Source organism: Podarcis cretensis (assembly GCF_951804945.1).
Source record: "Podarcis cretensis genome assembly, chromosome: 12".
NCBI classification, from domain to species: Eukaryota; Metazoa; Chordata; class Lepidosauria; order Squamata; family Lacertidae; genus Podarcis; species Podarcis cretensis.
In genome coordinates this window covers 28,692,949-28,718,972 of record NC_137181.1, presented here as the reverse complement: position 1 = coordinate 28,718,972, position 26,024 = coordinate 28,692,949, and the positions used below count along the sequence as shown (strand labels likewise).

General features: G+C 44.8%; 1 protein-coding gene across 2 annotated transcripts in view; it reads right to left on the bottom strand.

Moving 5' to 3' along the window:
* The window catches only part of COL1A2 (collagen type I alpha 2 chain), a 63,844-nt gene that overhangs the window by 10,576 nt on the left and 27,244 nt on the right, over positions 1-26,024 (bottom strand). For both annotated transcript variants that reach the window (XM_079948408.1, XM_079948409.1), the window contains exons 15-40: positions 25,471-25,569; positions 25,204-25,248; positions 24,997-25,095; positions 23,562-23,615; positions 23,323-23,430; positions 21,109-21,162; positions 20,897-20,995; positions 20,060-20,113; positions 18,755-18,853; positions 18,142-18,195; positions 17,716-17,769; positions 17,415-17,468; positions 15,993-16,046; positions 14,962-15,006; positions 13,859-13,957; positions 11,383-11,490; positions 10,220-10,273; positions 9,733-9,786; positions 6,449-6,502; positions 6,274-6,327; positions 6,069-6,176; positions 4,747-4,800; positions 4,595-4,648; positions 3,379-3,540; positions 1,660-1,767; positions 330-437 (exon numbers count right to left, since the gene is read on the bottom strand). In XM_079948408.1, the coding sequence (XP_079804534.1) occupies positions 330-437; positions 1,660-1,767; positions 3,379-3,540; positions 4,595-4,648; positions 4,747-4,800; positions 6,069-6,176; positions 6,274-6,327; positions 6,449-6,502; positions 9,733-9,786; positions 10,220-10,273; positions 11,383-11,490; positions 13,859-13,957; positions 14,962-15,006; positions 15,993-16,046; positions 17,415-17,468; positions 17,716-17,769; positions 18,142-18,195; positions 18,755-18,853; positions 20,060-20,113; positions 20,897-20,995; positions 21,109-21,162; positions 23,323-23,430; positions 23,562-23,615; positions 24,997-25,095; positions 25,204-25,248; positions 25,471-25,569 (1,989 nt within the window). The remainder of the gene's footprint in view (positions 1-329; positions 438-1,659; positions 1,768-3,378; positions 3,541-4,594; positions 4,649-4,746; positions 4,801-6,068; positions 6,177-6,273; positions 6,328-6,448; positions 6,503-9,732; positions 9,787-10,219; positions 10,274-11,382; positions 11,491-13,858; positions 13,958-14,961; positions 15,007-15,992; positions 16,047-17,414; positions 17,469-17,715; positions 17,770-18,141; positions 18,196-18,754; positions 18,854-20,059; positions 20,114-20,896; positions 20,996-21,108; positions 21,163-23,322; positions 23,431-23,561; positions 23,616-24,996; positions 25,096-25,203; positions 25,249-25,470; positions 25,570-26,024) is intronic.

Below are 26,024 nucleotides of genomic sequence, written 5' to 3'. Positions count from 1 at the left end.
ATGGTCACTGTGAGGTTTCCTACAATGGCAGCTAGTGGAGCATGGGAATGCATCACTTTATAGGATCAAGTGCATTGCTGTCAACGACTTCCAAAGCACACTTCAACATGCAAAGTACATTACAACTGCTATCCTATTTGTGGATCCCACTTCCATTTCACTGAATTAAAAAATAAATCACAAATGAACAAACAAAAACCTTCATGTGAATGAAAAACAGCTGTGTTAAATAGCCTTCAAATGTGATTTTAAATGCTGCTGAAAATTTAGGATTCCACCTTCCCCACCTCTATTTTCCCCACTATTATTGATCAAAAAGGTATACTTACATCACGTCCAGCTTCGCCCTGGGCACCATTCACACCAGGGGAACCCACGGGACCAGATGGGCCGCGGGCACCTGGGGGACCAGCAATACCAAGGGGTCCAGGCTCACCCTAAAAACAATAGCAGGGATACATTTCATTGCTGTTCGTATACTAAACTAGCAAAATATTCAATACATCCTATTTGCCCATTCATTATTTGACTACTATATAACTTTCAGCTGATGCTAGTAGACCATGCTTGATGCTCTACAGCAAGGGTGGAAGAATCTTTTTAGCCTATGGTTACCAGATGTCCCCGTTTCCCAGGGTCAGTCCCCAGATTTACAAATCTGTCCCCGGACAAAATCTGTCCCTGGAATGTCCCCAGATTTCATTTAATGTCCCCGGATTTATATTTTAAGCATTGTAGATTTATTAGTAGGGAATGAATGTTGCGTGATTGGTTCAACAGCACAAGACACATCATATGAGGACTTCTGGTGATGTAAAATGGCGGGCGCCACAGCAGCGAGCAGCTCCTGAAGCCAGCCAGAGCCCTAGATTCCTTGGGGGAAATCTGGTAACCTTATTTTAGCCCAGAATGTTATCTCCTTACCCACCAGCCACTGGAAGGCCAAGTTTGATGTCACAATGATGTTAGGTGAGGGGTTTTTTTTGCCTGTAGGGGTCTCCAAAAGCCCCTTTCAAAGTGCTATTTAGCACAGTACTTTGAAATGGGCTTTGCAGGTACTACCAGTCAGCAGTGCCTGCAGACTCCCTTTTCACCTGAGCCAGGTTTTTACCTGCCCAACACCAGACATCCTATAGGATATTCTATACCACAGCTCAACAGAAAGCAGCTCTTGCTCATGATACATGTACAGACTAAACTTCTGAGTCTGTTCCAGCTATGGCGGTGCAAGCAGGAGTTTCCACTGCCAAGGCAAAAACGTGATTGGTTGAACAGCTGACAGGGCAGGACCATATAACCGGTTCCCACTTGCCAAGCAACAGCCAATCCCGGACCTTCCTTCCTTCAGGGAATTTCTGGTACATGTCCTGCCAGAATGGTACAGTCACCCTCAAGAGGCAGCTAGCTTGAGGGCATCAGCTGAACTCCCACACCAGCATTGGTACCCAATGGCACATCCTATGAAACAGTGCCACAACGCACTTGTAGGAGCAAGCTATGAGACAGAAGCGCACAACTCCAAAGGAGCAACTTTACACTGTGTTTCTCCTCCAGGTTAAAAAAACCAAGAGTTTAGCATTGAATTTAGCATGCACCATCCTAATTCCAGACAAAGCATATCCGCTACCTAGCTGAAGACTTGGCAAATATGGTACTCACAAGTGATCCAGCAATGCCTGGGAGACCACGTTCTCCTCTGCTGCCAGGAATACCAAGAATACCAGGAGCTCCAAGAAGACCTTGAGGACCAGGGGAACCAGGGGCACCCTACACGAAGAAAAGAGCAGAATAAATTTTTCGGATCCTATTTGCAGACTAGCAAACTTCCAATTTGTAACATAAATGAAACTGGTTCTTCCCGTCTCCTTTGGCAACTTAATTTGATCTCAGATGTGCACGGATCTCTTCTGATGTACTCAGATTAAGGTTATCCAGCCTTCTTATAGACAAATCAAGCAACCTGTACCCTTGCTTTGAAATCCTTATTCTGTTTCAGATCATCTTGTTTAAGTTTGGGAATGGACAGGTGATCTCCAAGGACGGGAGATTACCTAAGACTTTCTTCGAAATGACTGACAACTTGGACTTGATTGACATTTGGAGAACAAGAAACCCTCCGCATGGCAATGCCAGAATAAGCCTACTGACCTCAAGAGCAAATCAAATTAAAACATATTCATTATTTGCCACTTGCAGGGCCAATGAAACCAGCAGAAAGTGGGACTTCATGCTGCAGTTGCCACACCTGGAGAACGACTAGCAATTCTCAGTGGTGGTGTAGGCCAATGACATCATTGATCCATGGTGGATTATGCTAGCCATTCTCCAGGGGCAACACCTAGAACCATACAGCCCCCCCCACGTCTATCAAGTGATGCCCTTTGCTAACAGACACTGATTCCTTCCTTAAATTGTCCAAATAAGGCTATTGACCTTATGGTTGTGAATTCAGCCAGTGGCTACAAAGATTTAGCTTAGAATTTTCTGAGACCAATTTATATGCACATCAATACTTTTGTACTATTTGATGCAAGGACAGATATTTTCAAAGTCTTCACGTAAATGCATTTTTTCTTTCTTTTAGGCTTTTTTTTAGGCTATTCACAAGAGATTTGGGGGTGTGAGCCACATCATCATCCGGCGCAATGGGCAATCCATTGTGTCCAAACATTTTGTGGAATTCTTGCCCTGACTACCATGGAAGGTTGAAAGTCCACACAATGCACAGAATTCTGGAGCCCTAAATATTGAAAATCAAGATTATATATATCCTTGACTTCATCCTGCTATTTAGGGATGGGCTCGTATAAATAAAACAACTTCAAATAAATAAAGGTTGAATAGGACCTTGCTGAAAGCAGTCCTATTGAGAGCAGCAAAGCTCATGAAGAAAGTGACATATTCCCCTGGAGTAAAAAAATGAAGCAGAACTGGACTCAGAGAAGCCATGTCACTCCAATCCAGCAGAAGACCTGAATCAATAGATGCATCGGTTTATGTCTGCATGTACTTAAAAGGGAGATTCCTATATGCTTTGAAGAACACACACTCATGGGCTGTGTTGGCTGATATCTGTATTTCTGAGAAATACGGCAAGAATGACTAACACAGCCTTGGCCAACCTGGTGCCTCTCTCCAGCTGTTATGGACTGAACTTCCATAAGCCCCAGGCAGCATCGCTGTGCTGGCTGGGGACAGACAGGAGTTGTAGTTCTGGAGGGCACTAGGTTGGTGAAGGCAGGCCTAAGAACTGGTATTCAGGCATGGCTGATCTGAACCGTTTTTAATCCTGAATTTTACCTTGCTGAACAATGGGTAATAATAATGATAATGAAAATGATGAAAAGGAAGGAAAATGAATTATTTGTAATAACTTACAGCAGCACCACTTTCTCCACTTGGACCTTTCTCTCCACTGAATCCAGGTGGCCCAACAATACCAGGTTCACCAGCACGGCCAACTGGACCAGTGTCACCACGTTGGCCTCTGATACCTTCTTTGCCAGCTGGGCCAGGAGGGCCAGGGGGACCAGTGATACCCTAGGGACAAAGTAGACAGGTAAATAAATGCCCATGGTTACATTGCTGGTGTAACCAGTTCACAGAGAGCAAAATATTAAACCAGATAGCAAAGAACTGACAAAAATTCTTGGTGATAAACAAAACGACAACAACAACACCACAACAACTAATCTTGGTGGTGGTGATTTTAACCATGCAGGATTACAACAAGCTTGCTCCTGAGGATCACATGGAATCAATGGACTCCTTTCGTCGAGGTTTCTACAGCAGCGTTTTTCAGGTTTCCTATATACAGAAAACACTTTCCACTCCAACTTGTCCAGTTGAGGAATTCTAGGAGCTCTGCCATAGAAACTTTACACATGGCGCAGGATTCTAGAGCATGTTCTAGCCAAGAATCAGTGGCATATGACATGCAAATGTGTACAAGAGAACTCCAGGAGCACACTTCAAATGAGAGCAAGTGTTAAGGAGGACAGGATGGGACAATATGGAGTAAAGAGTGAGGAGGGATGCTTACATCCCCCACCCCCGTAACTTTACAGGAAGCTGGTTAATCCAGCCCCTCTCCAGCTAAATGTTAAGGCAATATTTTTGCGAGAGAAAAGTAGTATGGAAATTTGTGGGTGGAAAAGCAATTTCAGGGAGGGGGATTTCAGATGAAAAGAGGCTGTTGGGGAAGGGTCAAGCAGCCTCCTACCCAAATTCCCTTCTTCCAGTGCTGCTTTGAGTAAAGGAGAGAGGAGTTTTCTTAGTCACATTCATTCATATGCACTGTATAGATAAGCCTTCTGCTAATCCAGGGTTTTGGGAAGGGCTGTTGGGCCCAATTGTCACCGTGTCGTGTACTCAATGGCTGCATATTTGCTGGAGAAGGTTGGTAGTGATGCATAACTTTCAGAGAAGCTTGCCCACTACTTCAGATCTTCTTTTCGAACAACTGTTGGCAAGGTTCCAAAGAACCCCCGTTATCCAGGATCGTTCTTTGCAAAGAGGAATTAGAAGCACCAGACCCTTTATGTCTTCTACCTTGTTTAAATTTACAGATGGAGTGTTCTCAATGGCTACTTACAGCAGGGCCAGGGGGTCCGGATCTTCCAGCAGCACCAGGGAAACCAGTGACACCCTGTTGGGGGGGAAAAGATCAATGAAGAGATCAGGACTTACAAGGACCAGCAGGAGGGTAGATGTAGGAGCATCAACATAATAAATTTCTACACTTACAGGTGGACCAGAATCACCACGACCTCCAGTGGGACCAGCAGGGCCAACGGGACCCTATAAGCAAGAAGAAAGAGTAGGAAAAATTAAGATAAGTAGAGTACTGCAAAGTTCCAGCTGTCAAATATTGGCTTGATCATGACTGGAGTTAAAAATTAATGAAAGCTATGCTACTGACTTATTGAAAGAAGGATCAGACACTATTTCATACTCTAATGCAGGCATGGGGAACCCTGTGGCCCTCCCAGTGATGTTGGTGTTGGGACTCCAATGGCCAATGTGATGGGATGATGATGGGATTTGTAGTCCAGCAACACACCACTACTTTGTAACAGTAGTCATAATGTGGACAAGACGCCATCCCAAAGTTGCTAACTTGGTTTTGAAGTGTGTTGCCATTACCACTACCTCATACATGAGATAATTTTTCTAAGAACAGTGGTGGTTGTTGTTGTTGAACAGTGGTCACTCAGTTGTTGTTGGCACCCATCTGTCTCAAGAGACAATAGAGGAGTGCGCCATCGGGGGTAAAGTCAAAATGTTGGGAAGTTACAGCACCTGCTGTGGCTGTAGAAACCAATATGGGAGAGACATGTTTTGTTGCAGCTGGGACAGATGAAGGCGGCTGGTTTCGCTGCACCATGGCATTTCTTCTCCCTGCACTCCTCCCAGCGGTTATTTCAGTTCATTCAGTACTCATAGACTCTTCAAAGTACTACTCTTCATTCAATGAATCAATGCTTATGATAATTGGATTATCAGTGATATACCAGGAGTGCTACTGTATGGCAAAACTCCTCTGGAAATACTGTACATACACAATCTACCTAGAAAGATGGCCACTGGTATTGGTTCCTTACCACCATCTTACCACTATCTATAGCATTTATATATTAACTCCTTGAAAATAGCTTATAAGGAAGGAGTAAGGACCACGTAGTTGCTGCTGGAATACAAGTCCCATCATTCCTGACCACTGGCCATGCTGGCAGGAGTTGATTGGAGCTGGAATTCATCAACATCTGGAAGGCCACAGATTCTACACCCCTGCAAAGTTTACCTAACTCTGAATTCCTCCAAATGTAGTGCCAAAGGCAATCCAGAATTTCATCCTTTTGGGAATGGCATGCTTTGTTCCTGCTCTTTGGGAAAGATCCTAGGCACTTCACAAATCAGCCTAACAGTAATTCTAGATTTGAACCATGCAAGCATTCTGCTTCACAGCTATGCAATAAGTTTATGGATGTAGCACTATGAAATCCAAAGAGACTACACAGTTTGATCAGAAGGTGAGGAGAGTTTAATATAAAATTCATTTGACTTACAGCGGGGCCAGAGTTGCCAACAGACCCGACAGCACCTTGTGGGCCTTGTTCTCCTTTAGGTCCTCTCTGGCCTCTTTCACCTTTAGTACCAGTCTGACCAGCTGCACCCTTAAAAAGTCAAGAGGGGAGAAATGTTACTCAAAATACATTATAGCCCCAAACTATTAAAAACCATGTGAAAGCCAATATTTCCCTTCATACTTACAGGAGGACCGGCAAATCCAGGAGGACCAGCAGGGCCAACCTCACCACGTTCACCCTATGGTAGGGGAGGAGAACCAACACACATCCCAGTGAGAAAAATTAATTGCCATTTCATATCAAAGGTTCCTAGAACCTGTTCATGTCACACTTTTAAAAGAAATTATTCCACTACTTACAGAACTTCCACGAGGACCAGCAGGGCCAGCGGGGCCAGCGGAACCGGCTTCGCCCTAAAACAAACACACAAAGGATTTGTGTTGCTAGGATACACACCAGGCCGTCTTCTACTGCAAGTCTATGGCTGACGGAAGAAGCATCTACCCATCAGCCTCTTGGTGATCCACTGATGCAACTCAAACCATCAGGTGCCACAGGCAAGAGAGCAGGTGCATTGCAGCAGGGTGCCTTCAGAACAAATTGATCCCAATGGCTTGGGCATGAGAACCGAGCCACAAACAAGGGATTAATCAATCAATCAATCAATCAATCAATCAATCAATCAATCAGTCAGTCCCAAGGCACTTTTGGCTAGTTTGCCATATTTCATCTGCCAGATCCTGAGCAAAACACATTCACTGCATTTTCTAAATGGATATGAGGAAGAAAGGTAAGTTGAACTCATTGGTGTTCTATTTAGGCCTTGTAAAAATGTGTTCTGTCCCCTTAAATTACACCCCAGACTCCTCATTGCCTCTAAGACAAAGATAGTGAGAATGTGTCCCTCTAGATGTTGTCCAGCTCCCATCAGCCCCAGGCAGGATGGTCTGGGTTGATGTGAGATGGAGTCCAATAACATCTGGAGGGCCACACCTCCCCTCTCTGCTTTAAGACTATGTTAGGGAGCCCAGCTTGGCAGATATAAACAACTCATTAATAAACCAGCTAAGTCACGGTCACCCAAACCTGCCTGCAGCCTGAATTAAAGGTGCAACAGACAGCACAGCCTCCAAATATATTAAGGGCCTTCTAAGAGTGCATGGAACTCAATGGGCATGATGAACTTGGGTCCATTTATTTCAGCGGGTCTGATCTATTATTATGTATAATAGTAATGTTGTGTTTTAGTTGTTGTAACCTACCCTGGAACCTTAGGGCAAAGGGTGTGTAAATAGCAACAACAGAGTAGGTGTAATGCCATCTTTTAAAATCCTTTCCCTCCAACATTTTTTTAACCATGCTTAACTTCTTTTCAATCAAATAATGGCCATGAATTCAAAGTGCCATGTTAAGGATGCGCAAGCATTCTTTGCACTGAAGGCTCCTATGCCATGACAAAATGGTAGTTGTTTGCTTGTGATCTTGGTGTCGCGGGAAGCTGCTGTTTGAAAAATGTAAGCCAAATAACATCTCTCTGGGTGCACCGTATGGAACCAGTTACACCATTCATTAGATTTTCAGCCATTGGTCTTGACCACAGATGTTAACAGATATAAAACCATACAGACACAGGTAAAAAGCTAGGTAGCCATGCAGCCTACACTTATCACCCAAGAAGGGGAAAAAAATCAAATCAAATCATGAAAAGTACAGTTCAAGCCTTCAGTTTTAAGTGTGTTCAAGCAAATGTCCTTATAAGCCTCTGCCTGAAATGGCATGAGAGCAAGGAGCCCCAAATGGCCATTGTGCTCTTGTGGGGCGGGGGGGGGGGGGAAGGATGTCCTGTTTTTTCCAGGGCAGTTGATGCGTATATTTTACTAGGGATGTAGGGATGTTCCTTCAACCATTTCATTTCCTGGGGAATCTTTAGGGAGTTTTCTGAAACATCATCATCATCATCATCATCATCATTATTATTAATAATATTTAGTTATATCTTGCCTTCCCCCCCAAAAAAAAGATAAAACAGAAAAAGCTAAAAACATAGAAAAGCAATTAAACACTAACAGAATTAAAACTAGATGGATAGATCTATTAAAAACACAGATAACAACAACAATAAAAACAGCACAGCACCAGCCCCTTCCTTAAAAACAGTCAGTTCCTAAAAGCCTGTTGGAATAGGAAGGTATTCACCTGCTGGTGGAATGACAACAAGGAGGGAGCCAATCTAATTTCTATAGAAAAGTCTGAGAGCATAAATATGGATTAATCTAAAGCCAGGGTGTTGACCCTGTCGCCCTCAAGAAGTTGCAGAACTGCAACTCCCATCAGCCTCAGCCAGCACAGCCAGGGATAGATAACAGTAATTGTAATTCAGCAATATCTGGAGGGTGACAGGTTCCCCATCCCTGATCAATGATTTAGGCTGCAATCCTATACCCACTTATCTGGAAGCAAGACCCACTGAACTCAATGGCACTCACTTCTGTGTAGATGTATGCAGAAGTGCTGTGTTAGAGTTGAGTCAGCTGGGCCTAGTGCAAGAATGGGGAACCTGTGGCCCACCAGATATTTTTGGACTGCAGATCCCATCATCCCTGACCATGATGGTTCAGGGTGATGGGAGTTGGAGTTCAAGAACATCTGGAGGGTCACAGGTTCTCCATCCCTGGCTTAGCAGATAGCATATTTGGCGAAGGCAAGGAAAAAGTGGATTCAAATCTTCACTCAACCTTCGGCTGTGTTCTTATGGAAATGCCATTTATGTTCATTTCTCCATCTGTAAAATGGGACTATTAATAACCATAGGTGGTGAATAAGATAATTACTAGGAGGCTCTTTGGACAGGAAGAAACGCTATAGGAATAAGCAGCGCTTTTTTCCTGGGGGGTACGCAGGGGTACGAATACCCCTAAACATTTTGTGAATCTTTGTACTTTTGTCCATTTACTGTATTTATTTTTCCAGATTTGAACTATAAAATGGTGATTTTCTTGAGTCAAAATGAGAGTACTCCTAAACATTTTTTTTATATAGAAAAAAAGCACAGGGAATAAGGAAAAAATAGGATAAGACCCAATGCGTAGGACTGCACTGTAGGTATTGTTTTAACTTTCTCTCTTGTGTGTAACTTTTCCCTACCGCTAAGATATTTTAAAATATAAAGTGGATTATAAATGCTTCCACACAAACATGTTGATATTTTCCCCATTGTGTTTTATTTCGATGCTGTAACATCGGAGGGGTGAATCTCACTCATGAGAAGCTGCCTTATACCACTAGATTGGTCCATCTAGCTCAATACTGTCCACATTGACAGCCAGGAGATAGTTCAGTCGGTAGAGCATGAGATTCTGGATCTCAGGGCCATGGGTTCAAGCCCCACATTGCCAAAAGATCCCTTCATTGCAGGGGGTTGGACTAGATGACCCTCGTGGTCCCTTTCAACTCTACAATTGTATGATTCTGATCCAGGGGTTCTGTGATCCAGGGTTTCAAGCAGGAGTCTTTCTCTAACCCTACCTGGAGACGCATTGAATCTGGGACCTTTACATGCAAAACACATGCGATACCACTGAGCGATGGCTCCTTCCCATACTAAATGCAAGCCTGCTAAGCATCTGAAAAGTCTGCCACTTACTCTTTCGCCAGTACTTCCAGCAGGGCCAGGAGCACCAACTGCACCAGGAATACCCTGAAAAAAATCAAGCAGAATTACAGGTTTGAATCTAGGGTGTTTTTTCTCCCCATGTTTAAACCCACACCAGAAGAAAATTATCCAAGCTATGGACAATTGCACAAATGATAAAACAACACATTTAGTTTTTGTTTTTTAAAAGGTTTTGTATTGTTTTTAGTTTTCTTAATCCAGCAGCAGAAATCAATGTAATAGTTGTCCAAACAAATTGCATTAACTTCCTTAATAATACCAGTGATGTATTTTCAAGATCTTCAGTGATCTAAACTTACTTCAGGCCAATATCACTGAAGGTTAAGGGTCTGGGTGCAGAATTAATGGGCTATGTATTGGGACCTAAATCCAATTATTTTTCTCTCCCCCTCTTGATTACTAAAAGGACTGAAGGCTTGGATCCTAGGAAATAAAGCAATTTAAGAAGTATACTTACCCGTGAACCATCTCTTCCTGAAGTTCCGGCTTCTCCTCTGAAGCCTGTTGGACCCTGAAATGAAGCGGGACACAGCATGAATTCTGAGTCTCACTGTCTAATTCAGAGGCTTTCAACCTTTTTGAGTCCACGGCTCCTTTGACCAACTACATTCTTTCTGTGACACCCCTGTGGGGCTCAGGAGCCCAGCTATGTCACCCTTTGCCTGCAGAGCCGGCAGCCCCTCACCCTTTTTCAAACACCCTCTGTTGTGGAGTGTTCCCTTAGCCCTCTCCCCTCTCATTGGGAGTCCTCTATTATTTCCTTATTTTCATTTTTCATGTCTGTTGCATCTTTATTTTCTCCCCCTTTGCAACTACCAATGCACTGGGTTGCCAGTGGAGGTAAAAATTCTCTTAGTTGTGTCTTCTGCAGATGGAAAAACAAACACCCCTATTTTTCTCCATTTTTACTGAATCCATAAACCAGACAATTCCAATATCAACGCCTGGAAAAGAAATTGGATCCACACTAACAAGAGAGTTGAATGTTACAAACACAACCCAAAATACCTCCCAGTGAACTCAGTTCATCAAATAATTATTGCTAGCTCCCTCAAGATCATCTAATATTTTTTATTTTAAAAATCATGAATAACATTATGAAATGAATTTTAAATGTAGCCAGCAGAAGGCATGCTTTTGTAGACAGGAATGGAAGTGTTTAGCATTTTGCCATTACTATATTCCCCACTAAGCCAATTTCTTGCAGATGCCTATGATGTAGCGTCCCTGGAAAACAGCGTCTCACTCACATATGTACTCAGCTTTGGGTCTTGATAAACTAAACCAGAATAATAATAAATTAATTGACAGAATTAAACTTGCGGATCACTTATTACACAGAAGGTTTCCAAGTGACTTGCCGCATATGATTCTAAGCCAGGAAAACTGAGCCTAAGACTTCCTACTCCAGCACAAGTGCTTAAAATGGGGTCTCTTGATTACTATAGCTACTCAGGGACCGAACCTGGGGTCATCAGCTTACAGAGCATGGGCAGTACCACTGAACAGCCACAGCCTTTCCCCACCGAGGAAGACCTTGCAATTAAAATACACCAGGGGCGACTTGGCGGATGTGATGAATTGTTGGTCAGGAATCAGATTGCCTCTTATTGGCCTTACCTTTTCACCTTTGCCTCCTGGGACGCCAGCAACACCTCTCTCGCCAGGCATTCCACTGGGACCAGCTGGGCCTGGGGTACCAGCAGCACCAGCAGCACCGGGTTCGCCCTAGGAGAACAGGAAAAGAAAGATTCAACCTTCAAGAGCCCTAGGGGGAAATGAGCCACATGCTTCATTGTGCTGCCTGCGAATAGCTGCTTGTTAGTATTCTGAAAGGTACTGCATTTCTGAATACTGCTGGGGGGAAAATACTCTCTGCAGTGGCCGCCCAGGAGTGGAGGTGATGTTTCTTATCCCGTGACATTCAAATGATCCATTCTCCAAACATGCAGGTAAAAGCAGCTGAATACATCCTAAGCAGAAATGTCTGGTTTGGGATAAAGGTAAAGGTAAAGGTACCCCTGCCCGTACGGGCCAGTCTTGACAGACTCTGGGGTTGTGCGCCCATCTCACTTAAGAGGCCGGGGGCCAGCGCTGTCCGGAGACACTTCCAGGTCACGTGGCCAGCGTGACATCGCTGCTCTGGCGAGCCAGAGCCGCACACGGAAACGCCGTTTACCTTCCCGCTGGTAAGCGGTCCCTATTTATCTACTTGCACCCGGAGGTGCTTTCGAACTGCTAGGTTGGCAGGCGCTGGGACCGAGCAGCGGGAGCGCACCCCGCCGCAGGGATTCGAACCGCCGACCTTTCGATCGGCAAGCCCTAGGCGCTGAGGCTTTAACCCACAGCGCCACCTGCGTCCCTAGGTTTGGGATAGGTCTGATTAAAATGGATCAATTTGGAGGATGTCTTCTGGGTGTTCAAAAGTAACCTGATATGAGATTCACTTCATTATCATCTTGGCAGCATCAAGGGATGCCAGGAACCATGTGAATTATATTTTCCACGAGTTGTATCTAACTAAGCTATACTCACCATTGAAATTGATGGGCCTAAGCTGGTCATGCCCTTTATTTTTTATTGGGTCTTCTCTGAATAGGAATAACCCCTGAATAGCTCAGTCAGCAGAGCACAAGACTCTTCATCTCAGGGTCATGGGTTCAAGCCACACGTTGGGTGAAAGATTTCTGCATTGCAGGGGGTTGGACTAGATTACCCTCATGGTCCCTTGCAACTACGATTCTAAGAAATGCCTGCTCCAAAGGTCTTATCTTACTACACTAGGGATTATACAGCTACTTATGAAATTTCATGCATATCAGTTAATATCTTGACCCTCCTCCACGAAAATAGCTGTTTACTTGGCCGTTTTCCTATGTCATGAAGGCTGAAATTTCAACAAAGCCTTTGCTAGACTCTTTTCGGGCACCTGCTAAAAGCATTCTTCTTTAGGCAAGCAAACCTAGATGCTTAGGAAGTTGAAGTAATTTGAATCTTAATATTTTAGCTTTTGTATGCTTTAAAGCAAGGTTGTTAATTTTTCTGATTTTACTGCTGTGGTGTTTTTTTCTTTTTTCTTTTGGTAAACCACTTTGCAGGTTTTTAAAAATAAATTTTATTAAATAAACAAACAATAAATATAAATAAAATAACACAAGCCAAAACACAATCCATCCTGTAGATTTAAGTATCTGTCCATAGTTGCCTACTTGTTATCAGAGGCTCAGAATCCACAGTTCTTTGTAAGAAAATATGAAATAATGTAAAACCATTTTTGCAGGCAACACACACACACACACACACACACACACACACACACACAATGTGTGTGTGTGGGGGGGGGTGAGACAAGAAATTTTTCGCACCGGGTACCACCTGACCTTCCTACACCCCTACATCCTAAAGCAAGAACTAGTAAGTATATATGAAGCTGCAACTATGCCAGTAGACAAAAGCAGAAGAAAAGGAAGGCTCAATCCCTGATCTAGACAAAGCCACATGACTGACAAGCTCCAGATGCATAATGAGGATTCCAGGCCATGTTCATCTAACAGCATCCTACCCAACCCCTACGCAAGAACTTTATTTGAAATTTAAGATGATGTTCTAAAGCACCTATTAATACCAAATAAAAAGCTGCTACTTGGTCAACAGCAGGCTTGTTGACAAGCTCTTGGCGGGTTCTCTGAATCACAGGTGCCCTTTCTAGAACAAGGGTGGTGAGCACCTAGCCCTTCAGATGTTGTATTACAACTCCCTTTATCCCTGATGATTGGCCTTGCTGGCTGGGACTGGTGGAACCTGCAGTCCAACAACATCTGGAGGCCCGCAGGTTGCTCATTCCTCTTTTAATACTTCTCACAACAAAGACAAGTGACTGATACCTAAGCCAAAAATACCCCTATGTGACCACTGCACCATTCGCCGATAATGCAAGATCTTAAAGGCAGCAAAGCAGCAGACTGCTGACATGCTACACACACCAGGCACACATGTATATGGGAGGTTTCCATCAGGCTCCGGCTAAGCGCTTGCATCAAGGAGATGACACTGCCCTCCCCAGGATTTCAGAAAAATAGCACCCCTTTTGCCTTACCTTGTTACCATCAGTTCCTGGTGGGCCGGATGGGCCACGGCTTCCAATGGAGCCTACAGGACCTACAGCACCACTTTGACCTGGAAGACCACGCTCACCCTGGAGGAAGAAGATGAGCAAGAAGTGAATTGGAATCCAGAGGCCTTGAATTTGGATAGCAAGCTTAGCATTTAGCACTGAAGCCTGGAAGATGTTAGTGGTACCACCAACAAATGCTATTTTTTTGCTTCTTCGCTCCTACATAGCTGATGAATGGGATCTAGGCTTAAGGGCAGGCCTTGCTCTTCTGCAGGAGTCCTGCATCTAAACAAGAACTCAGAGTGCTGCTCTCTAGATGCAGACATATTGTTGACAGCCCAGTTCCAAAGACACCAGGACAGAAGGAAGTCCCATTGGTTTCCATGGGACTCACTTCTGAGCCAGAGTGCTTAGGAGACTATCCCTTTACTTGCCTTTATCTCTTGGTCCAGAATTCAGTTCCTCCTTGTCAATATAAGGACATCAACTTGCAGCTCTGCATATCCTATGCATTTTATGCATGCATGCTATATTCATGCAATATTTTACAATTCGATAATGCGCAATGCATGCCATACATGCATATATAAATTATACTGGACACCGAACACATTAATAACACTTAACAGATGCAGCTTTAACCGTATTATCTCAACATGTGTGTTGCTGTCCTCTGTACAAATCTTCAGAAGGTGAAAATGTGGTTTAGTGTATTGTAGGTGGAAGACTGGAAACGGCAGCCTTTCCCCTTGGGAAATCTTCCACAATGGAGATGAGGCATAGGAACCCAAGAAGCTGCCTTATACAGAGTTAAGCCATTTATCTCAGCAGTGTCTACTCTGACTGGGAGCAAACCTCCAAGGTTTCAGACAGGGGTCTTCCCCAGCCCTATGTGGGATTGCACCTCTGAAATTCTGCATGCAGAGCATGTGTGTTACCACTGAGCTGTGGTCCTTTCTCCCAAACAGAAACCCACCCCAATAGCAGTGGTTATTCAAGGGTATTCTGAACGCATCTTTCTTAGTTCAAAGGCAGGTATTGCAGACTTTAGGAACAAAGCAAAGCACAGTGAAAAATAAACTTACTCTTGGACCAGCAGGACCAGCAGGACCGAAATCACCATGAAGACCCTATGCACAAGAGAAAGAGAGAGACAGGTTACGCTTAACTTTGAACGTGTTTTCCTTACTGTCATTTTAAGAATTATTATAGCTACCGACTGAGGTTATTTCAATCCAGTGAGATAAAAAAGGAGATGCACATTTTGATCTCAAAGCTGTGGTGCAGCAGAACATAGGGCTCAAGCCACAAGAGAGAATTTGACTCTGTTGTTGCGTTCCTTCTCATTCTCTCTTGCAGGTTGGCAGACAACCCCACAGGGTTGTTGTGAGGATGAGGAAGGGACCAGTCATGCACACCACCATTGGAGTAATGGTGGGATAAAAAAACAACAACCAATGACCAATAAAGAAGACATATATTTTAAATCTGTGTGTATTCACAGGAAGGGAGGAAGGGAACCTACCAGTTTAACCGATTAAGTGGCCATATTTCTAAGGGTAAAATGTGGTTGTTGTTTTGTTTTGTTTTGTTTTTTTACAAGAGTGTTTTCCATGCTGCACACTGTGTTATCCATATTCACAAGCCAAAAACAAAGGAGCCAAGGATGTCCAGTTGGCTGGAGCAACTCAGGGCAGGTACACTGAATCAAATTAACTTCCCCCTCAGTTCGAGAGGGGATGTCAGGCAAACTATGCCGAAATATTCCTACAGTGTGCTGTAAGCACTGACCATGCTGCCTTAGGGTTACATCAGGGAAAATGTAAAGGGCCATTGCTAGAACCACAGCACAGGGACTGCTATGGAGATTGTCCCTACAGAGACACAAGGGAGCCAGAGACATTCTCTCATGTCTCTTTAGAGGAAGTATGCCAACCTGCTTTTCTCCCGGCCACATTGGACACCTGCGTATGACAGATGGGCAGCATGATTTTCTCTCACTGTGGTTAGACAGGCACAGACTTTCTCTCTGTTACCCTAACAAGATTTGGGGCACTGCATTTGTGTGGTTCAGAAAAAAACACATCTTATCCATAAATGTATTGTGTTCAATTACCCTTTCGCCTGGTTTGCCAGCTTCACCAACTGGGCCTGAGGGACCTGGAAGACCCTAAAACAAAAAGAAACAGATGGTAATAATCAACAACCCACAATCCTTTTGTGTATTATGAAAAGTCACAGGTGAGCCTGTGCAAAAATATTAGTAAACACAGTCTAAAATGTGAGGGCTCTTATGCCTCACAGGCTTCATTCAAGATACAGGAACACAGGACACTGATTTCCTGTCAGAGCGTTGGTCTTTTTAGCTCAGTATTGTCCACATTTATACTGGCAGAAGCTCTCCCAGGTTTCAGGCAGGGGACATTCCCAGTCCCATCTGCAGATGCTGGGGACTGAACGCAGGATATTCTGTATAGGCAACTCCCCGTTTACGAGGGGGGTTATGTTGCCAGGCACCCGTGTGTTTAAGTAAAATTGCATGTGTTGGGAGCACAGCTGAAAAAGCCTGCAAACATCCTCCAAACCTCCTTGCTCAAACTCTAACTCTCCACAGGCCTCAAAGGTCCTGCGCTTGCATTTGCAAAGGCTTGTGGGATTGCTAGTTGCTGTTTTTACGCCATTTTGCCATTTCCACATTCTTTCAGGGCTGTTTTTGCCCCTTTGTGTCCCACTTCTGGGTTCCTGTGCACCGTCACACATGCCTTGAACACACATAATTGGGGAGTTGCCTGTACAAAATCCACATGGACTGAAACATCTATGGATTACTATTGCTGTTCTCTGCCCAAACCAACTTTTTATCGTAATTTGAGTGGTAAACCTCAGATCTTAAAACAGCTCTTCCATTCACTGAAGTGCATTATACAGATTTTCAGGATGACTCCCTTATATGAAAACCAAGTCATGTGCAAGACAACTCCTTGCAAGACCACATTCTTAAGAAAGAGATTCTTAAGAAAGATGTGGGTTAAATCAATTCAAATTATCTACCACTCCTGTTTTCGTACACTAAACACGTTTATACTCTGTGCCTTGTGCACTGTATAAGCCAAGACATACTGAAATGCTTCTGATCATTTGTTCTTAGCACAGTTTCCAACTGCAAACAGTGCAAAATCTGTGTTAACATTAGCTAGTGAGAAAGACCATATTTGTTTAAGGAGAGCAAGGGATGCAAATTTTGGCCTCTGATCCTGACCAGGACACCAAGGGCCACTGAGAGGCTGCCTCCCAGGAGCATCACTGTAATGGGGAGAGAAACATAACCCCACCTATCAGCCACTGAAGGAGCAGCTGCTCCAATCCTTGCTTTCCTCATCCCTTCCCATTCCTTTTTCCTTTTCTGCTGTGTTTATTAGATTGTGAACTTGTGCACAGAGACCCTCTTATGTTTTAATGTGTGTACAGTGCTTAAAATGTTTCAGGCACTTGTTAAATAATAATATTTATCATCATCCTCACCACCATCACCACTTACTTGGAAGCCAGGAGCACCAGCTGGGCCAGTTTCACCTTTAGCACCAGGGTTGCCCTAGAGGAATTAAAAGACAGAATAAAAATAAGCATCCAATGCATGGCTAGACAGCTCCCCCCCTTTTTTTCTGTATTAAAATCAAGGAAGTTCAATGGCCACAATGAAATAGGCCACTGTCCCCCTGCAAAGATACCCAAAGAAAGGCACATGGAGATCAGTGCCCTCCATTGAAGTTAATGGGCAGATACAGGTAGTGGAACTCTGTGTTTGTGTCAAAGGTTAACAATGATGATCATGTACTTACAACAACACCAACTGGACCTTGAGCACCGTTATTTCCCTCGGGACCAGGAGCACCCTACAATAACAGAGGGATGAGTTACGTAAGATATGGACAATATACGCCATGTTTGTTATTTTCCTAAAAATAAAATGGCATCACCTTAGCTGACTATCTATTTAATGGACGAGGTGTTCCCTCCATGAGATGTAATCCAATGACTTTCAACACTGGTACCACGTAGAAGCTAACTTATGGCACGTGTACACATACACAGGCACACAAACACATTCCTTGCTTGCACACAACTGTTTCATTTGCATTAAAAATGGAAGATAATAGACAGGTAGACAGGTAGTATAGCCCTCCCTTAGAGGTTGGCAATTCCTGTACAGATCCTGCTCTCTTAACTAAGGCATGTTCATTGGGACATAAGATAGTTGCACATACCCGTTGGCCAGCAACACCAACATGGCCTCTGTCACCAGGTTTGCCAGGCTCACCCTACGGCAGAAAGAAAAGAAAATGAAAACAAGATTAGAACAAACATCAACTACGCTCAAGTTCCTTTATTTGGGCTGATGCATCTCTTCTATTTCCGAAGACCCACTTGTGCTCTCTGAGATTGGAGTCAGTGCCGGGGGGGGGGGGGCACCATAAATGGGTACCTGTTTAGGTCCCTACCCTGGCCAATGAGAACTAGACTTGCTGCCCCTCCTACTTATGGTTCCCACCTGTTTGCTCACAAATCCCCTGTCCCAGAGGGAACAGGCAAACGTCTAGTGACGGCAGGAAGCACGAGAAGAAGCAGTTCTCTCCCCAGGAAGCCAGCAGGTCCTCCATCAAGGGCATTGTGCCTAAGGACCTTCTCCCCGACCCCAAACCTGGGCAGGGCATTGATATGGACTGTAACCTTACACTAGCACTGTAGTGCCATCACTCTGGTATTTGTTGCTGGGTTACCAGAAAGATTAATACAAGGACATGAAGTTGGAGTTGCAGACAATTTCTCATGCTATGAGGCTGTTATATGGTGGTACCCCCCAAGCTCCATTGCACTTACATTGGGACCTTTAGGTCCTGGGAATCCAATGATGCCAGGTTCACCTCTTGGACCAGCGGGACCAATTGGGCCAGGTCTACCATCAGCACCAGCCAGACCCTAGAGGAGGGAAACAAACCACATTGATTTTATCCTAGGTATATTGCTTGACCTCCACTGAGAGCAGCACACTTCCAATGAAGACATTATATCTATATTGCATATCAATACATTACATATCAATATCATGATGCTGTAGACTATATTATACCTATGCTATAGATGCTATATTACATATCAATATCACGATGCAACCTAGCCTCTAGACTCACCCTCTTTTTCTTCCCAGATCTACAACAGCCTGATGTTATTGGGTTTCCAACTCCCAAGACCATTGGCCATGTTGGCTGTGAATGATGGGAGTTGTAGTCCAACAACATCTGGAAGACACCTGACCTGGTTGAGGAAACCTGGAAAGGGAGAAGTTCTGCTGCAGGCCTGTGTTCAGAGGCCTGTCTGGAAGCTTCTGTGAAACCATTTTAATAAACCAGCACCTGTGCAGAGCCTGAATCAGTAGACAAGGTTCAACAGACACCGCAGTGATGATTTCCTAAACTGGCCTGTACTTGGGCCTGGGATGGCAGAACGGCTTTGAACACGGGAATGTCCCAGGCTCAGACTCTGGGCTCACCAATGATCTCTTGAGAAAATTGCTCAGGGACTTGCAGGATGTTGATGAGTGTGCACCTGGGAGAGGGGACCAGTGAACTGTACCAGCCAGGAGGCAGTGGATGCTTCAGAGAGGGAGGGTGGAACACAGGATGGGTTGGAAGAAGAGAAGGAAGAGGCAGGTTGGGCAAGTGAGGAGCTGTGTGTGCTGCCCCACCCTCACTTTCACCACTGTCTCCCAGAACCAGGAGGGGATTGAAGAGCGATGATCAGAGACAACTTCTAGGCAGATGTAGTCTCAGGTTGTGTGGACACAGCCTGTCGAGCAAGGCACATAAACTGGTAGAGAGGGAGTGCCCCCTTGTTGCTGCAACTGCTCCAGAGATCACAGAGCAGGGAATAGTTGCCTGGACTCTAGACTGGTGTGTGTGGGTATCTGGAACGATAGAAACTACTAAGTGTCCACTTTTGACAATATTGTGTTAGCGATCTACTATGTGCATTGCTTTGTCTAGGGAGCACCGTGACACCAGGCTAAACAGGATAAAAATGTTATAGAACACAGCTGTGGACATTACTTATAAATCTATAAATGTTAACTAAAATCTACATTTTAAAAAAGTGATATATTTGTAGGGTAAAGTGTGGGCTACTTACAGGAAGACCTTCTTTGCCAGCAGGGCCTGGGCTTCCAGATTGACCAGGGAGACCCTAAAAAGCACAGACGTTTCATCTTAGTATCATCTTTGAAATTATTTCAAACAGGAATGGTTTGCATTTTTAACTGAATGGGCCTCATTTTCAACCCAGCAACGTGGATCAGATTGTAATTATCTTCCAATTTAGTGCTTCTCCAAATTTTGCGTTTTTGGCTCAAAAAATGCATTGAAATGCTTGTTTTAGGATAAAATGTGCACTGCCAGGTTCACCTCATGGACCAGCTGGACTTTTTAAACAGATTAATGGAGAAATGGGCTGGAATTGATTTACCAATGAACACGACAGAAATTGATGCAGACTGGAAGTAGTAACAAGCGATTGACAGAGCAGTCTATCTACCAATTAAATTCATGTTTACTGGGAAATGTCCATTTTGAACTCATTGGGATTTCCTCCCAAATCACAGTGCAATCCTACACATGTTTCGTAAGCAGGTATGTATAGGGCTGCGCATTACCTAAGCTCATTGTGCTTAACCCCAGGTAAGTTAGGAAATGGATGCAACCCAAATATCCACTGCAGCCTTAGTCTCATATCTGTATAATGGGAATACAAATAATCTCACAACATGGTCATGAGAGTTGAATATAGTGATGAATATAAAGTTCTCATAACCAAACATTACTAACCATCACCATAAATCATACTGCATATTTTAAATGGACCATTTTTTAAATGCAAGCATTACTGGAGGTGGAAGGGAAACCCTCTATTTATTTGGATGCTGCTGCCTTGCAACGTCACACGATCCTCACCCTCACCCTTGATACTTACTCTTGCACCCATGAGACCAGGTTCACCGGGGCGTCCAGAATCACCATTGGGACCTTTAGCACCAGCAGCACCAGTAGCACCACGATTACCAACAGCTCCCTACAGAGGAGAAACGAACCCACAACCAGCTCCAATCAGAGGAAGCAACAACGGCAAGAAGAACATCTCTTCAAAAGAAAGAAGAGAAGCAGCAGCAGAAGAAGGTAGCTTACCATCACACCAGCTCTGCCATCAGCTCCAGGGAGACCACGAGATCCAGGAACACCCTACGAAGGAAAAGAACACACAAATATCTGGTCAGAACAGAAGAGAGAGTTTTAGCCAACAGGCAAAGGCAAGGCTTACTACAGCTAAGGATTTACAAAGGAATGCTTGGCATTTGTGGTGGCATCGGGGCCTCCTGAGGAAGCAACTTTACCTTCGCTTAATAAAAATAGTTGAGCTGGGCACATACGCACCCAATGGCTGGAGTGAAGCCAAAATAGGATGGTATCTCAGGGGCTTTTGCTGCCTTTATGCACTTGCAGCTCTGTCCTCCAACACCTTAGTGGCACTCCTCACCCTCCCCAGCACCCGCTGCGTAAGGTGACTGCCTCACCCTGCCCAATGATAGGGCTGGTACACGAGAGGGATTCCAGTGGTCTTTAGAGGCTGCTGTAGAGCCCAATAAAGAGAATGGCAAGCTCTCAACTGGAATGGCAGGTACCATTTCAAGAAGGCCAATATAGCTCTGGGAACCAGCAGGGACCAGAGCAGGCAGAAGCATCCCTCACAATTAGATTTATCAAAAGGGATGCAACTGTGCTCTGTGACCTTTGGTTCACCTGCACATTAAGCCAGTTTTGACAGGTCCATGTCTCAGTCTTGGCAGATGAAAACTGATAAAGCAGACCAGGTGCAAAACAACCTGGGACAGCCTTGTAGATATGATGAGGCTACCTTCACTACCTGACATTATCCTGCAATGACCATAATGTGTGTTGCAGGGAACAGTATCAAAGCGCTGTCGTCAGTGAGCATGTAGACTGTGAAAATGAGCTAACCACCAAGGCCTTCAGGACTTTTACAATGCACTGCAACCCAGGCCCACAAGACAAAAGGAATGGTTTATCCCAACGGGGGGAAATCAGGACCAATTCACCCATTCGATTTATCCACTAGAGGAAGCATTCCTACTAAGTGATCTCTTATGCCTCAGCATCCATGGAAAAATAATTTGTGAACATGTGCATGCAAATTGCTTCTTCTTCCAGTGCTAGATCTGGAGATTGGCAATATGTAGCTTTGGCAAGGAACAGTTTTTCCTGTAAAACACAGTAAGTTTCCACTGCTATGCAGGCACAGAGATCACACAGAGGACTGATCCAATGGCTAGAAAATACAATGTGCAGCTAAGCTGTCACTGTCGCAAGAGTGGGTTCTAGATCTCTCCCAGATTCTAAGTCCAGCCCCCAAAGGAACAACTGAACAAAGTTTCAGCAAAATTCAGTGTGTCATGAGAAGCGCTGATTAGCATGCAAAAATTAGCCCTACTGTGTCCCCAATGCACCAAGTTCTAAAGCAGCAAAAAGCCCATTGACACAATTTTAATTGAACAATCATATATTCTCAATTCATTGTTCATTATCCTCATTTACTACTGCTGCTGCTACTACACGTTGGCAGCTAGTGATTTATTTATTTTTACAAAAACCACAATTAGTTTGAAAATATTCCAGGACGTTGGATATCTAGCTGAGATGCCGCAGCTGAACTCTTGCTTAAGGCTAAAAGAATGGCCTTTGTCAGAGCAGGCCCTCTGGTGGCCCAGCACTGACTACCACATTGGAGAGAGACTGGGGTCTCAGGTAGTGCCTTCTCCTAGCCCAGCTACTTGAAATACTTTAACTGGAACCTTAGGTCCTCTACAGACCCAGGATGTGCTGCCTCCATCAAGCCATGACCTGCCCACGTATGCACATACATTGGAACATTGTCTGGTGTAGACAAGAATGCCCCTCCAAGCACAGGTAGGCGTAGTCATGTTAATCCCATAGAAAATTAGGAAGCCACCCTAAATACCAAGTCAAACTATTTGTCTGCCTGGCCCCGTTCTATCTACTCTGACCACCACCACCAGCTCTTTAGGATCTCAGGCAGAGGAAGGTCTTCCACCTGTTACCTGATCCTTTCACTGGAGATGTCCTGGATGGAAAATGGAGCCTTCTGCATGAAGAATTAACATGTATATTCAGCCGAGTACCAATTATACTTCAGTTGGTAGAGCATGAGACTCTTGATCTCAGAGCTGTGGGTTCAAGCCCCACGCTCGGGAAATATTCCTGCATGGCAGTGGGCGTGCCTTCCAACTCCATGTTCTACCTCTGTGGAATTCCCTGGTGTTTTCTATTGGGTTGGGTTTTTGTTTCCTTTTGCAGCACACTTACTCTTAAACCTGCAGATCCAGGTGCCCCAGTCGAGCCAGGCTCACCGTTGGAACCCCTCTTGCCTTCCTCACCACTTGGGCCAGCAGGGCCAGCAGGGCCGGAAGCACCCTGTCAGGTAGGAAAGAGAGCAAAACAAGCCACCATTTTGAGAAACAGGCTGCATGATGGGGGGGGGGGACAGAATCAACAGTGATTTCCACCAAATAGATAGCAGTGCTTCATGCAGTAAAGATACTCACAGGCTCTCCCTTGTTACCGGTCTCTCCCTTGGATCCAGCGGGGCCAGGTTCACCCTGGAGTCAAACAGAACAAGAGATCCCAACAGTGAACACTATGAATTTACACACACCTTTGTTTTTCTTCTTCTGAACATCTGGGCTGCGAAGTTATCCATGCAACTAAGAACTGCAGCAAAACAGCCTAGCAGAAGCACCTCACGCAACGATACAACCCAAACAAGTCTGTACATGCCCACTCAAGAGTTGGTTCCTACTTAAATCAATGGGTCCCCCCCACCTTACAGGTAACTGGATATAGGATTGCAGTGTCAGTCATCCAAACTGGGCTGTTCCAGGCCCAGATTTGTGCTTGAATTATGAAACCCAAATGTCTCACTCCCCAAATCATCCCATTACCCTGTAGCCTTACAAACAGTAGCTGGCACAGAGTGCAAGAGGGCCAGGCCTGCTCTGTCTCCCTTGCCCTGCCCCTGGTCATCTGAGCACTGGCTTGGATGGTGTGTTTATTAGAGGAAGGGAATAATCAATGCAGTACAATAGGGGAATAAGCTGTGTCCAGTTCTATGTTAATAAGCAGTTACTAATTCACATCTGACTTAAGTCATGGACAAACTTCATGGCTCCAGTATTCTCCCCAATATTGGTCTCCCTTACAGAGCTGCTATAAGGATTGCCACTGTAAGAACAATTCTTTCATTGGCAAAGTTGACATAAAAGAGATAATCTGCAGCAGTGACTGTTATTGGCATTAGACATTAACAGCTTGGTGCAAAACTGCACTAGACCAACAGAAGGCAAAATAACCCCAGACATTTTATATTATCAGACACCGCTTCACACTTGGTTGGATATTAACCATGTAGCAATGGTGCCAAATGTTCTAGCAAGGGCATCGGGCAACTATGTGCCAGCCAGGGAGGCCTAAAGTCAGAGCAAGCCCAGATGCTGGCAGGCAAGACCAGTATCTTAAGTACGAAGGCAACTTAGACACTAAAACGATGCCCTGCTGGCCTTTGTGCAAGCCACATACCCCCCCTGGGGACTGTGGAATCGGAGGGAAGCATCCGCTGGCCTCTGTCACTGGACAGGAGACCAAGAATCACTGGGGAGGCTGCACTGCCTGCCCCCGTCTCCCAGGAAGAACATCATGGCAATGAGAGGACCAACCTGGCTTATTGGCCAAATAAGGAGCAGCTTCAGGGGGTGGGTTGTTCCCTCCCTCCAGTTCCTCGGGCTGGAGAGCAGAGGAATAAAGGCTGCTGGGTTGTGCATGTGTGTATTAGTATGTAGCTGCATGATGGGTGATTTGGGAGAAACCTGCTGTTTGTAAGCTGCTTTGATAATCACTTGACTGAAAGGCAGGCCATGCATTGTCAAAAACACAGGACCCATAAATTGCAAAAAGGAGGCATATACGGTAGATAGCATCACTTACAACAAGTCCTCTAGCTCCAGCAGCACCAGCGGGGCCAGCAGCGCCAATCATACCACGGGGACCAGGCAGGCCAGGAGCACCAGCTGGACCAGGAAGACCCTGCCCAGAAAGGAGAGAGGAGGAGGAGAACACATGTCAGAACTCTCCTCTGTAGCGCCACAGAAGCTTTTCCTATGGGACAATCCAGTTTGATGCCTGCATACTTACAGCTGCGCCTTTAGCACCATTAATGCCGTTGTTACCAGGGTTACCCTAAGAGAGAAAAGGATAATGTTAGGTTTTAAATACATATGATCACCTGCTCATTTTATCTAGGCAAATTGGTTTAGGTGTGTGTGTGTGTGTGTGTGTGCGCGCGCGCGCAAATCGCTTAGATGTTTCTTTATGCCCAAGCGACATATATAAACAAAATAACTGAAAAGCAGATGCAAGGAACCACATTCATCGGTAGCAGAAGTTTCAAGGGTAACTTACTGGAGGGCCAACAGGACCGGAAGCACCAGGGAGTCCAACTTCACCACGAGGGCCAGCAGGACCAGAGGGACCCGTGTTGCCAGCAGAACCAACTTCACCCTGTTTGGGAAGAGAGGATGTGTGTGGTGAGTGCTGAGTGTTCGGTGTATGGTTCATTTCAGCACTTATTAAACCTATACTACTCTAATCAGGCTTAAAACAAAAACAAAACAAAGATAACATCCCCAGTGTGGCTTTCTCTGTTAAGATGAGCACCAGATAGTACTGTAATCATGATCCAGTTGCAGCAAATAGTTCAGCAAAAGAGAAGATATGCCAGCCCTGTTGTTGCTATTATTATTTATTTTACAATCCTTACATTTGAGTTTGGATCATGTGATGCATTGAGGTGGATTTAGGGCAGGGTGAGTAGTGCAGCCGCTCTGGGGGTGCAGCTAAGAAGGGCGCCTTCTCAAAGCCTGGCAAGCACTTGCCCTGCTTTGGAAAGGAGGTGTTAGGGCTCTGACAGGGCCCTGGAGTCCTCCTGCCTCCTTACAAAGGCAGGGGAGGTGCCT